The sequence below is a fragment of the Lonchura striata genome, chromosome 22, assembly GCF_050655825.1.
Source record: "Lonchura striata isolate lonStrDom1 chromosome 22, ASM5065582v1, whole genome shotgun sequence".
Classification (NCBI taxonomy): Eukaryota; Metazoa; Chordata; class Aves; order Passeriformes; family Estrildidae; genus Lonchura; species Lonchura striata.
In genome coordinates this window covers 3,669,339-3,693,717 of record NC_140724.1, presented here as the reverse complement: position 1 = coordinate 3,693,717, position 24,379 = coordinate 3,669,339, and the positions used below count along the sequence as shown (strand labels likewise).

General features: G+C 45.6%; 1 protein-coding gene across 1 annotated transcript in view; it reads left to right on the top strand.

Moving 5' to 3' along the window:
* Positions 1-5,838: 5,838 nt before the first annotated feature.
* The window catches only part of LOXL2 (lysyl oxidase like 2), a 62,529-nt gene continuing 43,988 nt past the window's right edge, over positions 5,839-24,379 (top strand). The window contains exons 1-4 of the mRNA XM_077789242.2: positions 5,839-5,992; positions 16,433-16,462; positions 17,208-17,594; positions 21,967-22,142. Of these exons, the coding sequence (XP_077645368.2) occupies positions 17,246-17,594; positions 21,967-22,142 (525 nt within the window). The 5' untranslated portion in view covers positions 5,839-5,992; positions 16,433-16,462; positions 17,208-17,245. The remainder of the gene's footprint in view (positions 5,993-16,432; positions 16,463-17,207; positions 17,595-21,966; positions 22,143-24,379) is intronic.

Genomic DNA, 24,379 nt, shown 5'->3' with positions numbered 1-24,379 from the left:
CCTTTGGGCTGTGGGTGTTTGATTTGTTCATTCTCCAGCTGGAGATGTCCTGGGGATCTCACAGATCCCAAATCCCAGGGGTTCCACATCCCTATTGCATATCCCAGGGATCCCAAACCCCAGGGATCCCAAATCCCAGGGATTCCAGATCCCAAGAATCCCACATCCCAGAGATCCTAAATCCCATGGATCCCACATCCCAGGAATCACAGATCCCAAATCCCACAGATCCCAAATCCCATGGATCATACATTCTAGGGATCCCAAATCCCATGGATCACACATCCTAGGGATCCCAAATCCCATGGATCCCACATCCCAGAGATCCCAAATCCCAGGGATCCCAGGGATTTGCAGGGTGGGCTCAGCCAGAGGAGGCAGAGCTCGGTGCCCGCTCCCGAGGGGAAACGAATCCCAAATTATCCCCACAGATCCTCCCGTGGCTCCACGCGAAGAAGAAATCCCACAGGGATTTTCCACCCACCCGGGGTGATTCCTTTGGGATCCTCAGCCTGGAATTCCCAAGCCACGCTGGGATTTGGGGCTTCCTGCCCTGACAAAATCCATTTTCCTTTAGGGCCAGGTGATCCCAAAACTTCCCGGCCCTTTAAACCCATCCCTCTTCCCTTCCTTGTGCTTTTCCGAGGGGAGAACCCCCCAAAGGAGCGGGGAGGGGGGACCCACGGGAGGGGTGGGAATTTTGGGAAGGGCGGCTCCTGCGGGATCCCCGGCAACAAAAGGGATTTGGGATTTGTGTCCCCAGGGAGGGGACAAGGGGACAGCCAGCGGCGCGGGGCGGGGGCACCTCGTCCCTCGGGAGTGCCATTGCTGTTCCCAAAGTCCCGGTATTATCCCCAAAGTGCCATTGTTGTTCCCGAGGTCCCATTGTTGTTCCCGAAATTTCATTGTTGATCCCGAAATTCCATTGTTGTTCCCGAGGTCCCATTGTTGGTACCAAATAACGCGTGAAGCTCCTGAGAGCCGCAATGGGCCTGGAGGGCTCCCGTGGCCCTTCCCCGTGTCCCTGTCCCCGTGTCCCTGTGTCCCTGTGTCCCTGTGTCCCTGTCCCTGTGTCCCCGTCCCCGTGTCCCTGTCCCTGTGTCCGTTCCCCGTGTCCCCGTCCCCGTGGCCCTGTCCCCGTGTCCCTGTCCCTGTGTCCCTGTCCCTGTGTCCGTTCCCCGTGTCCCTGTCCCTGTGTCCCTGTCCCTGTGTCCCTGTCCCTGTGTCCCTTCCCCGTGGCCCTGTCCCTGTTCCCATGTCCCTGTGTCCCTGTTCCTGTGTCCTTGTCCCCGTGGCCCTTCCCCGTGTCCCTGTCCCTGTTCCCACGTCCCTGTGTCCCTGTCCCTGTGTCCCTGTCTCCATGTCTCTGTTCCTGTCCCTGTGTCCCTTCCCCATGTCCCTGTGTCCCTGTCCCTGTGTCCCTTCCCCATGTCCCTGACCCTGTGTCCCTGTCCCTTCCCTGTGTCCCTGTCCCCGTGTCCCCGTGTCCCTTCCCCATGTCCCTGTGTCCCTGTCCCTGTGTCCCTGTCCCCGTGTCCCTGTGTCCCTTCCCCATGTCCCTGTCCCATCCTCATGTCCCTGTCCCTTCCCTCTGTCCCCGTGTCCCTTCCCTGTGCCTCTGTCCCTTCCTTCTGTCCCTGTCCCCATGTCCCTGTCCCATCCCTGTGTCCTTTCCCTGTCCCTGTGTCCCTCCTCAGAGCTCACACACACACACAGCTCACACACACTCACAGCTCACACACACTCAGAGCTCACACACACTCACAGCTCACACACGCTCACAGCTCACACACACTCAGAGCTCACACACACTCACAGCTCACACACGCTCACAGCTCACACACACAGCTCACACACACTCACAGCTCACACACACACTCAGAGCTCACACACACTCAGAGCTCACACACACACTCACAGCTCACACACACTCAGAGCTCACACACACACACAGCTCACACACACTCAGAGCTCACACACGCTCACAGCTCACACACACTCAGCTCACACACACACACAGCTCACACACACTCAGAGCTCACACACACACACAGCTCACACACACTCACAGCTCACACACGCTCACAGCTCACACACACTCAGCTCACACACACACACAGCTCACACACACACACAGCTCACACACACTCAGAGCTCACACACACACACAGCTCACACACACTCACAGCTCACACACGCTCACAGCTCACACACACTCAGCTCACACACACACACAGCTCACACACACACACAGCTCACACACACTCAGAGCTCACACACACACTCAGAGCTCACACACACTCACAGCTCACACACGCTCACAGCTCACACACACTCACAGTTCACACATGCTCACAGCTCACACACACTCAGATCTCACACACACTCACAGCTCACACACACTCAGAGCTCACACACGCTCACAGCTCACACACACACTCACAGTTCACACACAGAGCTCACACTCACAGCTCACACACACTCAGAGCTCACACACACTCACAGCTCACACACACACTCACAGTTCACACACACTCAGAGCTCACACACACACTCACAGTTCACACACACAGCTCACACTCAGAGCTCACACACACTCAGAGCTCACACACAGCTCACACTCACAGCTCACACACACAGCTCACACTCACAGCTCACACACACTCCGTAAAAAGGAGCTTTAAAAAGAAAATATCTCTTTAGTGGGGAGATATTGATTCATTTCTCCAGAATTTTGGGGTTCTGAGCCATGGGGACCTGGCTCTTCTCACCCACAGCAGGAACTTCCCACTGAAAACAGCCACGTGGCCCTAAAATTCCTGCAGGTTTTTTCGGGATCTCAAAGATTATTTCTGCAGGGAAAAGCTTTCAGGGAGCTTTAAATATAGAAATAACTTTTTAGGGGGGAGATATTGATTCATTTCTCCAGAAATTTGGGGTATCTCTTCAATGACCCACTGCAGGAACTTCCCAGTGGATCCCTTGGGTGTGCAAACGGCCGCGTGGCCCTAAAATTCCTGCAGGTTTTTGGGGATCTCTGTGCAGGGAAAAGCTTTCAGGGAGCTGCTCCCGGAGCTGGAGAGGTCGAGTCGCCCCACGGAGTCTGCAGGGTGCCAGCAGCAGGACCGGGAGGCAACGAGCCTCCCCCAGGAACTGCGAATTAGGGAATTGGAGCGGCCAATTTTTGGGAGCAGGGAGCATGACCGGGACTCCTCGACCCCAGCCCAGGCGTGTCCTGGGGCAGGGAAAAACCCCGGAGGGAGGGATGGCACCGGGAAAGGGGGCTGGGAGCCAGGCCAGGGAAGGAATTCAGCGGAAATTGGGATTTGTGCGGGGGTTTGGGGTGAAAAACCCGCGCGCAAAGTCGCTGGGTGCTGAAAGGGTTAAAGGTGAGGGAATCCAGGGAGATGCCAGTGCTGGGAATTCCAGGGAATGTGGAAAAGCTGGAAAAGGTTAAAGGTGAGGGGATACAAGGAGATGCCAGTGCTGGGAATTCCAGGGAATGTGGAAAAACTGGAAAAGGGTCAAAGGTGGGGGGATACAGGGAGATGCCAGTGCTGGGAATTCCAGGGAATGTGGAAAAGCTGGAAAAGGTTAAAGGTGAGGGGATACAAAGAGATGCCAGTGCTGGGAATTCCAGGGAATGTGGAAAAGCTGGAAAAGGTTAAAGGTGGGGGAATCCAGGGAGATGCCAGTGCTGGGAATTCCAGGGAATGTGGAAAAGCTGGAAAAGGTTAAAGGTGAGGGAACCCAGGGAGATGCCAGTGCTGGGAATTCTCCAGGGATTGAATCACCTCAGAGTCTCTAAATATCAAAGTTTCACCCTGGGGGCTGGGCTAGCTCCCAGAATTTATATTCCAGGAATTTAAATTTTGGGAGAATAAATTCCCCAGTCAGAGAGCGAGAAAATGAAATTGGTTTTTTTCCCAATAAACTTGTAAAACTTTAGAGAATTGGAGAGAAACGAGGAGAACTCAACTGTACAAACAACCTGCAGGTGGTGTCTTTCTGCTCCTTTTTCCTGTTCTTCTCACCGACTGTTCCTAAAAATGAATGTTTTATTAATTAACCAATCAGGTAAAATTACTCAAAATTGTCTATAAAATAAGAGAGTTTTCATATTAAAGCTCCTGTTGTCCAAACAATCCTTCTAGTGAATCTGTGTCATTTCTTACTCAAAAGTGACACTTTTTGCTAATTATTTTATTTTGACTCGTCAGTATAAGAAATGCACAGGTGTTTTCGTATTCCATTTTTCTGTTCTTCTCACAGACTGTTCCTAAAAAATAATGGTTTATTAATTAACTCTTAGAATAGTTAATTAATAAACTGTCTATAGAATAAGAGGGTTTTCATATTAAAGCTCCTATTGCCTCCTTTGAGTGAACCTGTGTCATTTCTTACTCAAAAGTGACAATTTTTGTTAATTTATTTATTTTATTGTGACTTGTCAGTATAAGAAACCTACAGGCGATGTTTTCCTACTCCGTTTTTCTGTTCTTCTCACAGACTGTTCCTAAAACGAAGGTTTTATTAATTAACCAGTCAGGTAAAATGAATCAAAACGGCCTATAAAAGAAAAGAGTTTTTGTATTAAAGCTCCTGTTATCCAAACCAGCCTTTGAGTGAATCTGTGTCATTTCTTACTCAAAAGCGACAATTTTTGTTAATTTATTTATTTTATTGTGCCTTGTCAGTATAACAAACCTACAGGTGATGTCTTCCTACTCCGTTTTTCTGCTCTTCTCACAGACTGTTTCTAAAAAATAATGTTTTATTAGCTATTCACGTAGAATAGTTAATTAATAAACTGTCTATAAAGTAAGAGATTTTTCATATTCAAGCTCCTCTTGCCCAAAGTATCTTTCTAGCCGCTCTGTGTCATTCCTTACTCAACAGGGCTAATTTTTGTTAATTTATTTATTTTGACTCGTCAGTATAAGAAACCTACGGGTGATGTTTTCCTATTCCATTTTTCTGCTCTTCTCACAGACTGTTCCTAAAAAATAACGTTTTATTAGCTATTCACGTAGAATAGTTAATCAATAAACTGCCTATAAAGTAAGAGATTTTTGTCTCACAGACTGTTCCTAAAAAATAACGTTTTATTAACTATGCATGTAGAATAATTAATGAATAAACTGTCTATAAAGTAAGAGATTTTTCTCTCACAGACTGTTCCTAAAAAATAATGGTTTATTAGCTATTCACGTAGAATAGTTAATTAATAAACTGTCTATAAAGTAAGAGATTTTTCTCTCACAGACTGTTCCTAAAAAATAATGTTTTCACAGACTGTTCCTAAAAAATAATGGTTTATTAGCTATTCACGTAGAATAGTTACTTAATAAACTGCCTATAAAATAAGAGATTTTTCTCTCACGACTGTTCCTAAAAAATAACGCTTTATTAGCTATTCACGTAGAATAATTAATTAATAAACTGTCTATAAAATAAGAGATTTTTCTCTCACAGACTGTTCCTAAAAAATAACGTTTTATTAGCTATTCATGTAGAATAGTTACTTAATAAACTGCCTATAAAGTAAGAGATTTTTCTCTCACAGACTGTTCCTAAGAAATAACGCTTTATTAGCTATTCACGTAGAATAATTAATGAACAAACTGCCTATAAAATAAGAGATTTTTCTCACAGACTGTTCCTAAGAAATAACGCTTTATTAGCTATTCACGTAGAATAATTAATGAACAAACTGCCTATAAAAGAAGAGATTTTTCCTGTTCCAGCTCCCCTTCCCCAAAGCATCCTGCCGGCCGCTCTGCGCCGTCCCTCGCTCCGCAGCGACGCTTTCCGTCCCGCCGGGCGGAGCGCTGGGCCGGCTGCGGGGAGGAGTTTGCGGAGCAAATCCCGTCAAATTCCAACTCGCCGCGCATTCCCAGCCCGGGAGGGATTTCTGCAGCCTCAGCCTCGGGGGAGGAAAACCTGGATGAAATCGGGCTGAGCTGCCCCGGCAGCGGCGCCGCCACTTCAGGTAAACGGGGGCTGCGAGCCGCGTTTGGGGTTTTTATTGCGGCGAGAAGTGCGGCTGCTTTCGGAAATTCCATTTCTAAACCTTCCTTCCTTCCTCCTCTCCGTGTTTTTCTCCCTCTCCCATCGTGATTAAAAGATTAGTGGGGGGGAAAAGAAAAAGTTATTTTGTTCCTAATTCTCGTTCCCCGAGCTGGGTTTGGCCGGGCTGCGGTGATGCCGAAGAGTTTCGGTGTCACTTTTTAGCCGAGCTGGAGATTTTATTCCTTTTTTTTTTGCTCCCAGCTTTTCCCGGCTGGAATAAAAGACGAGTTTGAGAGTCCGGGCCGTGCCTGAGCTGGGATTTTGGTCAAATATCCCGAATTTCGAGCAGAAAAGCCCGGTTGGTGCCATCAGTGTTGGGTAAATCGGCGAGGTAAATTGGAGTTCTCCTCTCTGGATAATTCCCGTTTTTTCAGAGGGAAAACTCAGGGTCAGATGTTTGGCAGAAGGTGTAAAATATGTCCTTAATTAAGGATTTTTTTTTTTTTCTTCCTGCTGTCACTGCTGGGGATTCTCTGAGCCTACCAGCAGCTCCTTGCAAGCTGTTTTATCCTGGTAATTTTTAGGATTAAATTCGGGATATCCACGTGGGATGTTCAACACGACCCGGGCTGAGCTCACCAATAATTGTGATTAATATTTCCTTGCCGATGTAATTAAACAGCTGTGGGTAAAAGATCCAAGCCCGGATAATTTAGAATATTGGAAAGGAAGACCCAAGCTTGGATATGTGGGGGTGCACATAATGAAAATAATTCATCATCTCCACAATCGGCTCACAAAGGTGACAGCGCAGTGCTCCCAATTTTTTCCTGGATAGAGCCTGAAAATCATGGATTTCGGGCTCCTCCTTCCCACATTTCTCTGCATTGAGCCACCCACGGAGGTGGAATTTCCTCGCTTGGGGAGTGGGGAGCAGTTAAAATAATATTAAACGGAATAAAAGGGTGGATTTCTCGGGGAGGAATCACACCTCGGAGCGATGCTGGCTGCTCCGGGAGGGAATTCCGATTATCCCGGCCCCGAGGGCAGGAGGATGTGGGGGAACATCCCCGAAAAGGGTTGCTCAAGGAAATTCCATCCTCCAATCAGGCGGTGCTGGCTCCGAATTCCTCTCCAGTCAAAGCCAGCTTCGGGGGTGCAGAAATGGGAATTTTAGGAGGAAAACTTCCTGCGGAGTTTTGGAGGTGGAGCCCAGGACGATGCTCGGAGCTGGTGGAAAATCCGTGGAAGTTCCTCCTGTCACAGGCTGAGACCCCAAAATGTTTTCCCAGTAACGAGCTCTGGGGGTTTTATATCTATAATTTACCTCCCAAATAATTGGACTCTTTACTGTCCCAGTGCTCCGTTCTGCTCTGCTTTGCTATCCATAATTTATATTAATTTTTCCCTTTTATTCCTCCCCCTCCTGAACATTTCCAGAGCGTTCCTGGTGTGGTTTCAAAGCAGAGCTCCCAGTTCTGGGCACATCAGATTTCACCAGGGTCGGGATTAAATGCACAAGATATTATTTCTGGTTTGGACTTAGATGTTTATTAGTTCTTATTTATATTACAGTCTCTCCAACTCTGAGTTTTACTCTTAACAAACTAAAAAATGGAGCCCCGTGTCTCTCTCTACAAGGCTTGTTAAGGATAAATTGTCTTAATTAAGAAATGACATTTAATTTTTTTTTTTTTTTTTTTTTTTTACTTTTAACTTAATAACCGACCACTTGTGGCCTGCAGTGTGGACTTTTTTTATCCATTTACACAATAGCATTTAAACTCATGAAGAATGAGGTGAAGAAGGACCAGCCTCTGCCCTAAAACCTCTACCTTTCTTTATATAGATATATAATTATATATATATATCATTTTAATATATATAAAATGTAATGTTTATTTGCATATAAATATTTAAATATTACATATATATATATAAATATATGAAAATATAATCTATTACTATATTCTAAACCCTTAAACTCCGAGTTTCTCACCATGTGATGTCACACCCTTCTATCCAAACTCCACACCCACAATCCCAGTTCCATCATTCCATTTTAGAAGCTTCTCCACGGCCTCAGATAAAATTCAGATTTCTCTGGGGGGTCAGTGTCTGTCAGACAAAAAAATGCCCTTTTTTTGGCACTTTCAGGGCCCTTTTTTGACATTTTCAGGGCCCTTTTTTGGACACCTTCAGGGCCCTTTTTTTGGCATTTTCAGGGCCCTTTTTGACAGTTTCTGAGCCCTTTTTTGAAACTCTCAGGCCTCTTTTTTGGCACCTTCAGGGATTATATATATATTTTTATTTTTTTTACACTCTCTAAGCCCTTTTTTGACACTTTCAGGGCCCTTTTTGACAGTTTCTGAGCCCTTTTCTGACTCTTTCAGGGCCCTTTTTTGCCACTCTCAGGGCCTATCCTTGGACACTTTCTGAGATATTTTTTTATGCTTTCAGGGCCCTTTTTTGGTCACTTCTGAGCCCTTTTTTGATACCTTCAGAGCCCTTTTTTGACTCTTTCAGGGCCCTCTGTTGACTCTCTCAGAGCCCTTTTTTGGACACTTTCAGGGCCTTTTTTAGACAATTTCAGGGCCCGTTTTTGACACTCTCTGGGCCCTGTTTTGGACACTTTCAGGGCCTTTTTTATCACTTTCTGAGCCCTTTTTTGACACTTTCAGAACCTTTTTTTGGATACACTCAGAGCCTTTTCTTGGACACCTTCAGGGCCCTTTTTAGGACACGCTGAGGGCCCTTTTTGACATTTTCTGAGCCCTTTTCTAGACACTCTTGGGCCTTTTTTTGACACTTTCAGGGCCTTTTTTTGGCAGCTTCTGAGCCCTTTTTGATACCTTCAGAACCTTTTTTTGGATACACTCAGAGCCCTTTTTTTGACACCTTCAGGGCCCTTTTTAGGACACTTTCAGGGCCCTTTTTTGACAGTTTCTGAGCTCTTTTTTTGTCACTCTCAGGCCCTTTTTTGACATTTTCTGAGCCCTTTTCTAGACACTCTTGGGCCCTTTTTTGACACCTTCAGGGCCCTTTTTTAGGACACTCCTGGGCCCTTTTTTGACACCTTCAGGGCCCTTTTTTGCTGCTTTCTGTCCCACATTTCCTGCTCTCATCTGCACAAACGCCCTGGGAGGAGGAAAAGTTCCACTCCTAATCCAGGATGGAAGTTTGTTATTCCAAGGGGGATTTCCCAGCAATAACAACAGCCTGGTTTGGAGCCCGGCTGTCCCAGTGGTGGATTTGGGAGAGGAATTAAAACAGCATCACCAGGGGGTGAGGAGTGATCCACCTGGAAATCCTCTCCATGGAAATTTGGGATGTTCAACCCCGAGCCGGGCTGAGCTCTGCCCCTTCAGCTCACACAGAATCCTTCTCTGGGCTTAATTTTCCCCCTCAGATGAATTTTTGGTGTTTAAGTTAAGCAGTTTTTGCTGTGTGGAGATAAAAAAAATATAAAGACCAAAAGACCAGGAGAGGTTAGAAAATTACAGAGAAATCTGTGAATGTAGCAGGAAAACTTTTCCTCATCTCTATCAGGAGAAATTTCTCTCTTATCAGGAGAAACTTGTCCCTATAAGGAGATTTTTATCTCCATAAAGATATATTTATAAGGATATATTTATAAGGATATATTGATGAGGATATATTGATGTTTATTGGGATAAATGTTTTAAAATGTGCAGGAACACAGGGATTTTTCCAGGGAACAACACCTGGATCCATGGCCAGCACCTTTCCTGATGGGGCAGCTCCCAAATCCAGGCCGTGGCCTCTTCCCAGATCTCTCCAATTCCTCTTGGCTCCCAGTTTTAGCCCCTCAACGCATCCCAGAGGCACAAAAAGCTCTCCTGGGAAGAGGGGGATGTGAGGAGCACCTCCTGTCCATGGCACAGCTGGAATCCAGCTGTTCCACCTGCCAGCCCTGCTCTCCTGCTCTCTTCCCTGCGCCTGGTGTGGGAGAAGGAGCGGGAATGGAGGTGGGGATTGGGACATTCCCCCGTCCTGGCTGCTCCAAGGGCCTGGGAATAGGCACCAGAAATTCCCAGTTCATGAACTGCCCTGGTGGGAAAAGGGGAGTGGGCTCGGACTGAAAGGGAGGAAATTCAGGAAGGAATTCCTGCCTGGGAGGGTGGGGAGGGGCTGGGATGGAATTCCCAGAGCAGCTGGGGCTGCCCCTGGATCCCTGGAAGTGTCCAAAGCCAGGTTGGAGCAACTTGGCATGGTGGGAGGTGTCCTTGCTGTGGCAGGGGTGGCACTGGATGGGATTCAAACCCCTCCCAACCCAAACCATCCCATGATTCCAGAACAATTCCATGTTTTTTTCCTCGTCATCCCGTGCCTTTGTTTCCTTCAAGACGCGGGACTGGAGCCCTGGAAAGGGCTGAGTCAGCAGCCACCAGGATGGTGCCTGAGATCCTTAAATCACACATTCCTGTGGGGATGGATCTCAGCTTCCAGCCTGGAATAAAGCACCGGGAGCCAGGAGAGCTGGAGCGTTTCCTGCCTCCTCCACCGGCTCTGCTCGATGGGTTTTTAATGTTCCGTCTTGGATTCCTTTGAATGGAGAGACCAAAACACTGCCCTGACGTCAGGAACCAACGTGGAGGTTGTCAGAGGCCGTGAGGCGAGGACGGACCACGAAAGGAAGGGAAAATCCAGCCCGAACCAAACCTCCTGCACACTTAAACCTGGATTTACTCTCGGGGAGCTCAGCACGTGCAGCTCCCCCGGGCTGGAGGGGAGAACGTGGCCGAGCGCCGCTGCCAGCGGCAGAGCCGTGGTTCTCCTGGAATATTTTCCATGTTCAGTTTGTTCTTGTGGTTTCCTGGTGTCCCCGTAATGTGAGGGTGGCTCTGCCTGGAGCTGCCCGTGCCCTCCCAGTGCTGTTTGGAGCGAGGCTGTGGCTGAGCCAGCCCTGCTCCTGGATGTGGGAAATGTCTTGGAGACGAGGAGGGAGATTTCAGGAAAGAACAAATCCAGGATTTTTGTGGAGTGAAGGTACTTGTGGCAAGCACGTTTCTCTCCCTCTCAGGAATTTTCATGGAGGTGCACAGAGAAATGAAAGAGAAAACAATTTCTATTTCTGCTCCTTGTTTTTCCCATGTGGAATGTGTTTGGAGAATTGTTTACCAGGGGTGAGTGCTTGGTTGGATTCTGGTGAGGATTGTTTGAGCCGGTGGCCAACCCAATCCAACCCGACCCAATCCAATCCAATCCAATCCAATCCAATCCAATCCAATCCAATCCAATCCAATCCAATCCAATCCAATCCAGTCCAGTCCAATCCAATCCAACCCAATCCAATCCAATCCAACCCAATCCAATCCAATCCAATCCAATCCAATCCAATCCAATCCAACCCAATCCAATCCAATCCAATCCAATCCAATCCAATCCAATCCAATCCAATCCAATCCAATCCAATCCAATCCAATCCAACCCAATCCAACCCAATCCAATCCAATCCAATCCAATCCAATCCAATCCAATCCAACCCAATCCAATCCAATCCAATCCAATCCAATCCAACCCAATCCAATCCAATCCAATCCAATCCAATCCAATCCAACCCAATCCAATCCAATCCAATCCAATCCAACCCAATCCAACCCAATCCAATCCAATCCAATCCAATCCAATCCAACCCAATCCAATCCAATCCAATCCAATCCAATCCAATCCAACCCACCTGGGGCTGGGCTCTCAGAGAGGGTCACGAGTTGTGTTAGAGTCAGAGATAGAGTCAGAGAAAGTAGTTTGTAGTTTTAATATCCTCCTTTTATACAGTATATTAATGTATTTTAGCACAGTTATACAAAAGAAATCATTCAGCCTTCTGAATTGAGGCAGACATCAGCATTTCTTCCCATTTACAACAGGTACTGCCGGGCAATTTTCTCTCTTGTCAATCCTCTAAACCAGTCCCGGCCTCGAATCCCAGTGGGAAAGGACCTGGATGCTGCGGGATGGTTTGGATAGGAAGGGACTTTAAATCCCTTAAATCCCATCTCCTTCCACCATCCCAGGGTGCTCCAAGTCTGGCCTTGGACATTTCCAGGGATGGGGCAGCCACAGCCTGAGCTCTGCCATGCCAGAATTCCCAGTTTTCCCTCCCGTCCCCTGGGATTGACAGAAAGCTGAGAGCCCATTTCAGTGGTGCAGCCTTGGGAGCTTTCCCTGCATTCTGCAGAGTTCCTGAATTTTCCATGTTGCACCTGGGTATTCCTGTTTTTTCGGGGATCCCAAATCGTGGCTGTGGAATCCCTCTGGATTCTGCTTTTCCTGACTTAATCTGAGGGAATTTCCTTATCCCCTCCATGAACAGGGGCTGTGGGAGCAGCAGGGTTTATTTTGGGGGGTGCAGACCCTGTGGAAGTTTTGTCTCCTGGTCTTTGGGATTGGAGGGAGCTCAGGGCACTGCTGCTGCCCCAGTCTTGTGCAGAATTCCCCCAGGATTTTTGCACGTGGAATGGGATTTCTGAGTGGTTTTCCAGCCTCGAGGAGCCCCTCCTGATCCCACAGCAAAGAAGGGACACGGTGCTGCTCCACCTGAGTTCCCTGAGCCATTTTCCCTAGGGATGGGTTGGGAATGTGTCCCTACAATCCAGTTAGAATTCCATTTTCCCAGCCAGAATTCCCTCTGTGGTGCTTTATCCTCTCTCACCAGGATTCCTCCAGCCCTGGGAGTTTTCTCCTTTCCCTGTGCAGGATTTGGATGATCCTCGTGGATCCCTTCCAGCTCAGGACACTCGATGATTCCCAAATCCCTGAATCCCTGGGGAACAACAGCAAACCCATTTCGGGCTCTAGGGCAGCCCGGCTCGGCAAGGCTTTGCCAAGAGTGAAAATTCCACCTCCTGGATCTGCTCTAATCCCAATTAGTGTCTCCCAGGCTAATCTTGGTCCCAATTAAAGCACCCTGGAGCTCTGCCGTGACCTTGCCCTCCCTCCAGCTGCTCCCGAGGTCTCCCAGGGCCGGGATTCTTGGAAAGGCTCTGGAACCTGGCAGCGCCGGCCTCATTAACACCTCCGGAGGGCCGGGAGCCATCCCCAGCCCTCCTCCACACGCCTTCCCCAAATTCTTGTGTCTTTTGGCTCCAGTCCTCCCTGAAACGGCTGCAGAGGTTGGGTTTGAGCAGGGAAAGGGCTGGGAAGGGGAGAGTTCACAGCTCGGAGTGTGTGGGAATCCAGAGCATCCCTCTGGCTGCCCTGGGACCCTGGCAGGGCTCAGGAACCCCCTGGACAGAGCCCCCAGAGACACTGGCTGTGATCTCTGCCCATGGAAAAGAGTTTTCAATCTCACAGGATCAATTACCAGCTCTGAGGGTTTGATATAAGCAATAATCAAGTGTGGCACGGGTGCAAAAGTAAAATTTTAGGATTCTAGATGAGGGGTCCAAAGGGGACAAGCTGGAGGAAATTGGGTGTGCCTTGTCCTTTTTCTCCTTCTTCATGCCCTCCATGTCTCACTGTGGTGTTGGCATTTTTCTGTTGGTTCAGGCTGGGGACACACTGTCCAACGGAGGTGACAGATATTGGCACGTTCTTGTAAATGCAGCCCAGGGAGTTTCTGGTATTGAATGTTTGTCACATCCCACTGAGGGCAGAGCCCCACACGCTGCCCTGCAGGACAGAGCTGGGCAGGGCAGCAGAACATGTGAGAGATCAACAGAATAAACAACCTGGAAACCAGCACTGACCAATTCTGGCTTCTGCTTTGGCAGGGGGCTGACAGACAGAGACTTTTACAATCTCAGAATCATCAATAGCTCAGATCCTGACAGGAGTTGTTCCCTCACCCCGAGGTACCCCCAAAATCAGGGCTGACACGGGTTCCTGTTTGCCTTGGCACAGGGCAGGTTCTGGGCTCTTTGTCGAGCCTTTTCTCCTCTCAAATATTCGGGTTTATTTGACACTGAGCTTTCTGGAGGCTCAGAAATAAAACAAAACTGACCCAGAGGGGAATTTGTTCCTATTCTGTTCAAGATGCTGAAGGGCTGCCTTATCTCTGACAGCTGCAGGGTTTGACTGGGAGGTTGCTCCACTCTTTATCTGCCTTTTCCTTCCCAAATTTCCTTCACGTGCCTGCAGGACCATCCAGACGCTGCCAGAAATAGAAATACAAATATTTATAAACAGAGCCCTGCCTTCTCAGTGTGTGGGACTGCCCTGGGAAAGCTTTAATGACCCTTTCTAAACCCAAATAATGATCCTTTCTCAACCCAAAAAATGACCCCTTCTAAACCCAAAAAATGACCCCTTCTAAACCCAGCTGGGAGTTTGGGGCTAAATCATCCTCCTCAGCCGAATTTTTGGGGAGAGGTTCTGCAGCCCAGTTTCGTTTCTGTTGCAAAATCTCCTCTCACTTTTCCTGTTTCCCCTCCAGTCCTGGGCTTTAATCCCTGTGCTTCTGTTTCGTCTCGCCCTTCCTTAGGAAAATCCTTCTCATTCCAGCAGGAATCTCCTGAGCCTCCAGGAATCTCCCTGTTTAACCCACAGGGAAACTGAGGCACGGCCCTGCCATTCTGATCCATGTCCTCCTCAAGGAGCTTTCAAGGCTGCTCACAGATTTTGTATCTTTATGTGAGGATGTGATTTTTTTTTCTGGGAAATTTTTCTTAGGGCTAGACCAGATTTAGCTGAAATTTCAGAGAATTTTAGTTCCTGGATATCTTTTCTGGAGCCAAATCCTCCCCCTTTCTCCCTCCCTCCGGTGGCTGCCAGGAAATAGCAGAGTTCTGAAGGTCTGGGGAGGTTTTTCCCTCTGAGCTCTGGCATCGCTTCCCTGGGAAATGATGGAATCCTCATCCTCACCCCACGTGTCCTGCCTGACCACTCCACGTGCCTGGGAGTGAGTGGTGTCACGTGTAGGAGATAAAATTCACACCATTTCTAGTGTGATAGATGTGATATTGAATATTTGGAATATACATGTTTGTATTCGGAGTGCCCCACCCTCGCAGGAGAACCTGGTGTGTGTTGGAACCTGATTTAGAAGGAAAAGGATGTGGCTGGGCCAGGAGATGGAGATGGGACATGGCTGGAGAGATTCGGGGACACCCAGGCCTGATCATCGCGTGAATGACCCAAGATGGATCTCATGGAAATGGATCTCATGGAAATCCTCGGGCAGATCCATGTGAATGCAGCGTTCCCATAAATTTCATCAAGGGATTCAACAACTCTGGACACTGAACTGTTCTTCCTCGTGTCACATGTAGTAGATCTAATTCGCACCATTTCTAGTGTGATAGATGTGATATTGAATATTTGGAATATACACGTTTGTATTCGGAGTGCCCCAACCCTCAAAGGTGAAACCTGGTGTGTGCTGAAACTCGATTTACAGGTAAAAGGATGTGGCTGGGCCAGGAGATGGGGATGGGCCATGGCTGGAGAGATACGGGGACACCCAGGCCTGATCATCACATAAACAACCTGACATGGATCCCATGGAAATGGATCTCATGGAAATCCTCGGGCAGATCCATGTGAATCCAGCATTCCCATAAATTTCATCAAGAGATTCACCAACTCTGGACACTGAATTATTCCTCCTCATCACCAAAAAGAAAATCTCATTAACCCATGGACTCTGAATGGAAGAAAAGCCTGACTGCTGAAATCTTGGCCTCAGGTGGAATTTTCCCAATAAAAACCACTCGTGCCAGGATGGAGGTGTGGGCATGGAGGAAAACCTCTGCTGAGGCTGACTCCTGGTGCCAACCCTGGGCTCGGCTCTGTTCTTTCCTCATGGCTGGCTAGCTAGAATTTGATCGCAAAAATAAATATTTTATACTTTTTCATTTTAATTTGGCTGGACACATTTTCATTTATAACAGTGGGAAGCAGGAAAAGAAGAGGATTTCACAGGATTCCGTTCCTGGATGGAATTCCTCTCATGAGTCACCGGGAGTTGTCTGTTCCTACCTTAAATTCTGCTCGTGGAGCGCTCGGGTGCCAATAAATCCCATGGAGGCTTACACCAAAACCTGGAGATGTTTTCCACTCTTCCAGGGGCTTCTGCCAAGTGGCTGGTGATGTTTGGAGTTTCTACAGACGGAACCAGGCGTGCGGGAACAGAAATAAATCCTTTATCCCACTGGGAACCTGGATTTTGGGATAAATCTCTCCCTGCTGGCCACGAGGTTTCCTCTCCCTCCCGGTTTTCCACGGCTCCCGATGGGTTTGGATTCTTGAGGAGGAGAAAAAAAAGGGTTCAGTTCTGTGGAGGAAAACAGGAAAATCATTTGTTATAACTTCCAATCCAGAGAATTTTACCTGGGGAAAATGATTTTGGGGATGAAATTATGTGGTGGCAAGTTGATCTAAACTTATAAATGGGGGAGGTTTCAGTTTCTCTGTCCACCCCACCAGAAATAATTGATCCGACTTTGGTTTTTTGCAGGTGGTGTTGGACGTAATCCCAATTGCCAAGGTAATAATATAAATAGTCGTTAATAATATAAATATTAAATGTTACAACAAAGAAATCAAAATAAATGAATAAATAACAATCACGAAATAAAGAATAATTAATAAAATAAAGACAAATTACAATATAAATAATATAATTATATATATCATATCATATCATATCATATCATATCATATCATCATATCATATCATATCATATCATATCATATCATATCATATCATATATCATATCATATCATCATATCATATCATATATATTCAGTATATATAATAATATTATTCCTTATTCCTTATTCCTTATTCCTTATTCCTTATTCCTTATTCCTTATTCCTTATTCCTTATTCCTTATTCTTCCTTATTCTATCCTTATTATTCCTATATTATATTATATTATATTATATTATATTATATTATATTATATTATATTATATTATATATTATATTATATTATATTATATTATATTATATTATATTATATTATATTAAGTATAGTATATTATAGTATATTATAGTATATTATAGTATAGTATAGTATAGTATAGTATAGTATAGTATTGTATATTATAGTATAGTATAGTATAGTATAGTATTATTATATAAATAATATAATATAAATAATACAGTGATATAAACACTATAATATAAATAATACAATAATATAAATAACATAATAACACAAATAACATTATAGACAACATCCACGCTGTACCATTACATTTGAATTCAAATCTGATTTTCCTCCAGGACCGCCCTGCCTGGATCTGGCTCTGGCAGCACTGGGAATGGGAAGATCCCGAATTTCCCCCTCCAGCCGCTGCCTGCTGCTGCTGCTGGCCGGGCTGAGCTGGGCGCAGCACCAGCCCTGGCCTCACCTGCCCGGCTCCCCCGAGGCGCCCCCGCAGGTGTTCCAGCCGCCCCCCAGAGCTCCAGATGTGCCCAGGATCCAGCTGCGCCTGGCCGGCCACAAGAGGAGGCACAACGAGGGCAGGCTGGAGGTGTTCTACGGCCGAGAGTGGGGCACCGTGTGCGACGACGACTTCTCCATCCACGCCGCCCACGTGGTGTGCCGGGAGCTGGGCTACGTGGAGGCCGTGTCCTGGCTGCCCGGCTCCAAGTATGGGAAAGGAGAAGGTGAGGACATCTTGGAAATGGGAGAGTTCTTTCCATCTCCCCATAATCCCTGATTTCAATTTAATTGGTGGTGTTGGAGTGTTTTGTTCTCCTGATGGGAGCTGGGTTATATGGAGGCCATGTCCTGGCTGCCCGGCTCCAAGTACGGCAAAGGAGAAGGTGAGGAGATCTTGGAATGGAGAGAGGGGCTCTTTCCATCTTCCAATAATCCCTGATTTCAGTTTAATTGGTGGTATTGGAGTTCTTTGTTCTCCTGCCGGGAGCTGGGCTACGTGGAGGCCGTGTCCTGGCTGCCCGGCTCCAAGTATGGAAAAGGAGATCTTGGAAATGGGAGAGGCTCCTTCCATCTCCCAGTAATCCCTAATTTCAGTTTAATTGGTGGTATTGGAGTGTTTTGTTCTTGTGCCGGGAGCTGGGCTACGTTGGAGGCCGTGTATGGAAAAGGAGAAGGTGAGGACATCTTGGAAATGGGAGAGGCTCCTTCCATCTCCCCATAATCCCTGATTTCAGTTTAATTGGTGGTGTTGGAGTGTTTTGTTCTCCTGATGGGAGCTGGGCTACGTGGAGGACGTGTCCTGGCTGCCCAGCTCCAAGTATGGAAAAGGAGATCTTGGAAATGGGAGAGGCTCCCCATAATCCCTGATTTTAATTTAATTAGTGGTGTTGGAGTGTTTTGTTCTCCTGATGGGACCTGGGCTACGTGGAGGCCGTGTCCTGGCTGCCCGGCTCCAAGTGTGGCAAAGGAGATCTTGGAATGGAGAGAGGGGCTCTTTCCATTTCCCAATAATCCCTAATTTCAGTTTAATTGGTGGTGTTGGGGTGTTTCTCTCTCCTGCCGGGAGCTGGGTTATATGGAGGCCGTGTCCTGGCTGCCCGGCTCCAAGTACAGGAAAGGAGAAGGTGAGGAGATCTTGGAATGGAGAGAGGGGCTCTTTCCATCTCCCATTAATCCCTGATTTTAATTTAATTAGTGGTGTTGGGGTGTTTTGTTCTCCTGATGGGACCTGGGCTACGTGGAGGCCGTGTCCTGGCTGCCCAGCTCCAAGTATGGAAAAGGAAAAGGTGAGGAGATCTTGGAAATGGGAGAGGCTCCTTCCATCTCCCCATAATCCCTGATTTTAATTTAATTAGTGGTGTTGGGGTGTTTTGTTCTTGTGCCGGGAGCTGGTCTACGTGGAGGCCGTGTCCTGGCTGCCCGGCTCCAAGTATGGAAAAGGAGATCTTGGAAATGGGAGAGGCTCCTTCCATCTCCCAATAATCCTTGATTTCAGTCTCACTGATGATGTTGGGGTGTTTCTCTCTCCTGATGGGAGCTGGGCTATGTGGAGGCCATGTCCTGGCTGCCCGGCTCCAAGTGTGGCAAATGAGATCTTGGAAATGGGAGAGGCTCTTTCCATCTCCCAATAATCCCTAATTTTAATTTAATTGGTGGTGTTGGGATGTTTCTCTCTCCTGCCAGGAGCTGGGTTATATGGAAGCCGTGTCCTGGCTGCCCAAAATCCCATCTAATTTTCCCTCTTTCACCTTAAATCCTCTCCCCTTGTCCTGGGGATGCTTCTTCCACCTTTCCAGCCCTCTGAACTTGCGCCTGGTGGAAATGGGGAAAATCCCACCTAAATCCCAAAGAGCTGCTGGGCAAACCTATGGAAAGGAGAATATTTGTGTGTGAGTGCCGGGAATTCCTGAAATCACCAAATCTGAGAGGGAAAACTCTGAAATAATCCAGGAATAACAACAAATCCATAAAATAACGGGCACCCCAGGGGATTTATTGGGATTTGTTGGGATTTGGGATTGAATCTTGTCCTACAGAGGATTTTTCCTGCCTTCCCTGGAGCCTGGTGGTTCCCACAGGGATAAAATTCCACTCAGGGATAAAACTCCACTCGGGAGGGCTGAAGGTGCTGGTTTGGGTGGATTTTAGCAGTTTTTGAGTGCTCACACCTATAAATGTCCCATAAAAGAATGAGCGGGGCCTGAGGGAAGTTGCAAACCTGGAATTGCTCCCAAATTTGTGGATTTTGGCTCCGGAGGCGGAGCAGGAGATTTCCAAGCGAGGAAGAGGCCGTGACATGAGAAAACAAACCGGGCTGGCCACGGGAGGGAGAATTCCCAGGGAAATCCCAAATCCAGAGGCTGGGGGGCTCCTCCCACTCTGGTTCTGAGGAGCCTGATTTTATGTATTCATTTCTTATTTTAATATTTTAAATATATTTAAATGTATTAATTCAATACATTAATTGTAATGTATAATTAATATATATATGATATATGATATATGATATATGATATATGATATATGATATATGATATATATTATATATATGATATATGGTATATGGTATATGGTATATGGTATATGATATATGATATATAATATATAATATCTAATATCTAATATCTAATATCTAATATCTAATATCTAATATATTATATATTATATATTATATATTATATATTAGATATTAGATATTAGATATTAGATATTAGATATTAGATATTGTATATTAATATATAAAATGTATTATTACTATATACTTATTATAATTATATTATTAATTTTCTATTAATTCTTTAATTAATTATATTTCTTTAATTATATTATTACTTTACTATATTAATTTAATATCAATTAAATTAATTAATATTAATTTAGTATTCCCATGTGGATAAAAGATGGGGAAAGCCATTGGGTGAGACCTTTGCCCAACTTGGCAACTTTTCTTTGGTCTTGAAATTGAATTAAATTAATAATTTACAAGTTAAAATTTCAAGTTAATTAATTTGATTAAGGGATAAAGGGGTTTTTGTTTTGGTGTTTAATGAGGATTCTTATGGTGCAACATTTTGCCGAGGTGGAGCAAACCAATGGATCACGGACAGAATTTCACAGACTTTGCAAATTAGGATATTTAACAAAGATGTCTTAATGAGAGGCTAGATTAATAGCCTGTTATTTTTTATCTTGATTTTTCATATTTATTCTATTTTCATTTTATACTTTATTCTCTTGGGTGGGCTAATCTTAGTTTATAGGATGTATTTGAGAGGGAACTTTGGTTTTTTAAGGTAGTGCAGGGTTTTGCAGCCTCTAACTGCGAGGCTTTTAGGATGTTTGGGGTTTTGGTTTAACAGAATATCAGGATGATGTGAGGTTATCAGATTTAAGGAAAGAGCACAGAGAAGAAAAGGTAGATTAAAGAAAAGGCAAAAAATCCTCATGGCACCAAACTCATCAGTCCTTAATTGCTGCTTTATTCACCTTGATTTTCACACCTTGATTTTCACACCTTGATTATTTTCCCGGTGAGAATTTTCATCCCTGATCCCTGTGATGGATCCATCCATCTGATGGATGGAGCAGCACAGGCAGGAGGTGGATTTTGTTCCCAAATGGATAAAGGATGGGAAAAGCTGTGAGCCAGAGCTTTTCCCAATCCCTCAATCCTTGAGGTGCTGTTTTGTGTTCACACCAAGATTCCAACCTTGATTTTCACACCGAGAGTGAGACCCAGGAAGATTCCCTGGAACCCAGCTACAGGGAATCCAACCCAGATTCCTCCTTTTGGAACCTCAATTGTGATTTTTCCCATTCCAGGAAGATTCCCTGGAACCCAGCTACAGGGAATCCAACCCAGATTCCTCCTTTTGGAACCTCAGCTGTGTTTTTCCCATTCCAGGAAGATTCCCTGGAATGCAGATTCAGGGAATCCAACCCAGATTCCTCCTTTTGGAACCTCAATTGTGATTTTTCCCATTCCAGGAAGATTCCCTGTTAGCCAGCTTCAGGGAACTTCCCCGATTCCTCCTTTTGGAACCTCAGCTGTGTTTCCCTCCTTTTTCCATGGAAAATCTGGCTGGACAACGTGCACTGTTTGAGGTGCCACTTTATTTTCACACCAAGATTTCACACTTTGAATTTCACGTTGAGAGTGAGATGCAGGAAGATTCCCTGGAATGCAGATTCAGAGAATCCAACCCAGATTCCTCCTTTTGGAATCTCAGTTGTGATTTTTCCCATTCCAGGAAGATTCCCTGGAACGCAGATTCAGAGAATCCAGCCCAGATTCCTCCTTTTGGAACCTCAGCTGTGTTTCCCTCCTTTTCCATGGAAAATCTGGCTGGACAATGTGCACTGTTTGAGGTGCAACTTTATTTTCACACCAAGATTTCACTCCTTGATTTTGACACCGAGAGTGAGACCCAGGAAGATTGCCTGGAATGCAGATTCAGAGAATCCAGCCCAGATTCCTCCTTTTGGAATCCCAGTTGTGATTTTTCCCATTCCAGGAAGATTCCCTGGAACCCAGCTCCAGGGAACTTCCCCGATTCCTCCTTTTGGACCCTCAGCTGTGTTTCCCTCCTTTTCCAGGGAAAATCTGGCTGGACAACGTGCACTGCACGGGCCAGGAGAGCAGCCTGGCCGCCTGTGGCTCCAACGGCTGGGGCGTCAGCGACTGCAAACACAGCGAGGACGTGGGCGTGCTGTGCAGCGAGAAGAGGATCCCCGGCTTCAAGTTTGACAACGCCCTCATTAATCAAATCGAGGTAATTGGGCTGAAAGTGATGCTCCCGAGGCTGCTGCACACAGGGATGGTTGGAAGTGGTGGGAATTCTTTTATCCCGTGTTTATTCTGCGTGTTTATTCGTATTATTGGTTTATCCCGTGGTTATCCCGTATTTATTCGTCTTATCAATTTATCCCATTTTTATTCACCTTATCAATTTATCCTACATTTATTCGCATTATCAACTTATCCCGTATCTATCCCACATTATCAATTTATCCCCTATTTACCCCATCTAATTATTCACATTATCAATTTACCCCATTATCAATTTATCTCATGTCTATCCCACATTATCAGTTTATCCCATATTTATCCCACCTATTTATTTACGTGATAAATTTATCCCATATTTATTTCCATTATCAGTTTATCCCATATTTATTCACGTTATCAATTAATCTCATATTTATCCCACATTATCAATTTATCCCATAATTATCCCACCTATTTCTTGACCTTATCAATATATCCTATATTTTTTCCCATTAACAATTTATCCCACATTTTTCCAACCTACTTATTCACATTATCAATTTATACCATATTTATTCCCATTATAAATTTCAATTTTTCCCATATTTATTGCACCTATTTATTTACACGATAAATTTATCCTATATTTATTTCCATTATCAGTTCATCCCATATTTATTCACTTTATCAATTAATCCCATATTTATCCCACATTATCAATTTATCCCATATTTTTCTCACCTATTTATTCACCTTATCAATTTATCCCATATTTTTTCCCATTATCAATTTATCCCGCATTTTCCAACCTATTTATTCACATTATCAATTTATCCCATATTTATTTCACCTATTTATTTACATTATCAATTTATCCCCTATTTAACCCATATTGATCCCATCTCTGGGGTTAAAATAAAACTCTTGGCTGCTCCGGGCTGGAGAGACAAAATTCAGGTCCCAGTTTCAGAAAATCAGACAAATAATAAGAATTTGAAACTTTTTACTATCGATCATTCAGGTTCCTCAATTAATTTTTCAAAATTGAAACCTGTTCTTTTAATGTTTCAAAGGATGGATTTAGAGACAAAATGTGCCCTTGATTAATCAAATTGAGGTAAATGGGGTAAAAATGCTGATCCGGGATGGCCGGGACTGACATAAATTATCAGTTTATTCCATGTTTAGCCCACATATTTTTTCACATTATCAGATAAATAATAAGAATTTGAAACAATCAGAGATTTTTTTTATTTTACCATAAATTGTTCCAGTTCCTAGATCAATTTTTCAAAATTGAAACCTGTTCTGTTAATATTTCAAAGAATGAATTTAGAGAGAAAAAAATCCACGTTGTGCTCACAGAACTTCCTGACTTTTTTGGTTGTAATGGACAAAAATCCTGAATTTTCTCTCCTCTTTTAATGCTGGAACCAGTTTGGAGCTCTCTGCGCTAATGGGAGCAGTGGGAAGGGTTGGATTTGGGGTGGAATAATTCCTACAGCCACAGCTGGATTTGTGGGGAAGACGTAAAAGATATTTTTGTGTAGTTTGGGTGAGCAATGATGGAGAAGCCGTGATAAAAATTTGGGAATATTTGTGGGAATGTGGGATTAGGGCTGGAGGCGAGGACGTGGTGGGGAAGGCTCTGGGCTCTCGCTGGGGCAGACCGGGAGGCTGAGGGGGAAATTTGGGGAATGACAGAACCAAAGGGCTTGGAGCACATCCCGCTGGGATTCCTGTGGGATAAAAAACATGGGAATGCTGGGCTGGAAGTGAACTGGGATGAGCTCTTCAGAGGGGAGAAAAATGGATTTTTTTTTTTTCCTTTAACTCCTCATCTTGGGGAGTTTATGGTTCCTCAGGCACCTCGCTTTCCTTGGGTTTTTCCTGTCTCAATTCCCTTGGCCAAAATTTACGGAGAGGACCCCCCCGTAAGCTTTTTCCAGAGCTTCTTTGGAGCGTGCAGGGAAAAACCGGGATGCGCTGCAATTCCCGGTGGATTTTCTGTGAGCTGAAGTGGGCTGAGCAGGCAGAGCTCAGCGTTCTGGAGAAGGGCTGCAGCTCCAGAACCCGAGGGATCCCGTTCCTTCCCTCGCCCTGACCTCGCTTCCCCTGCCTCGGGAGGGACCATCAATGGCTCCCTTGTGTCCCAGGGAACACCAGGGGTGGCTTTGGCTCCTCTGAAGCCGCAGAGAGTCCTCAAAACACCTGGAGGAAAATCTGCCTTAGTCTAGACAG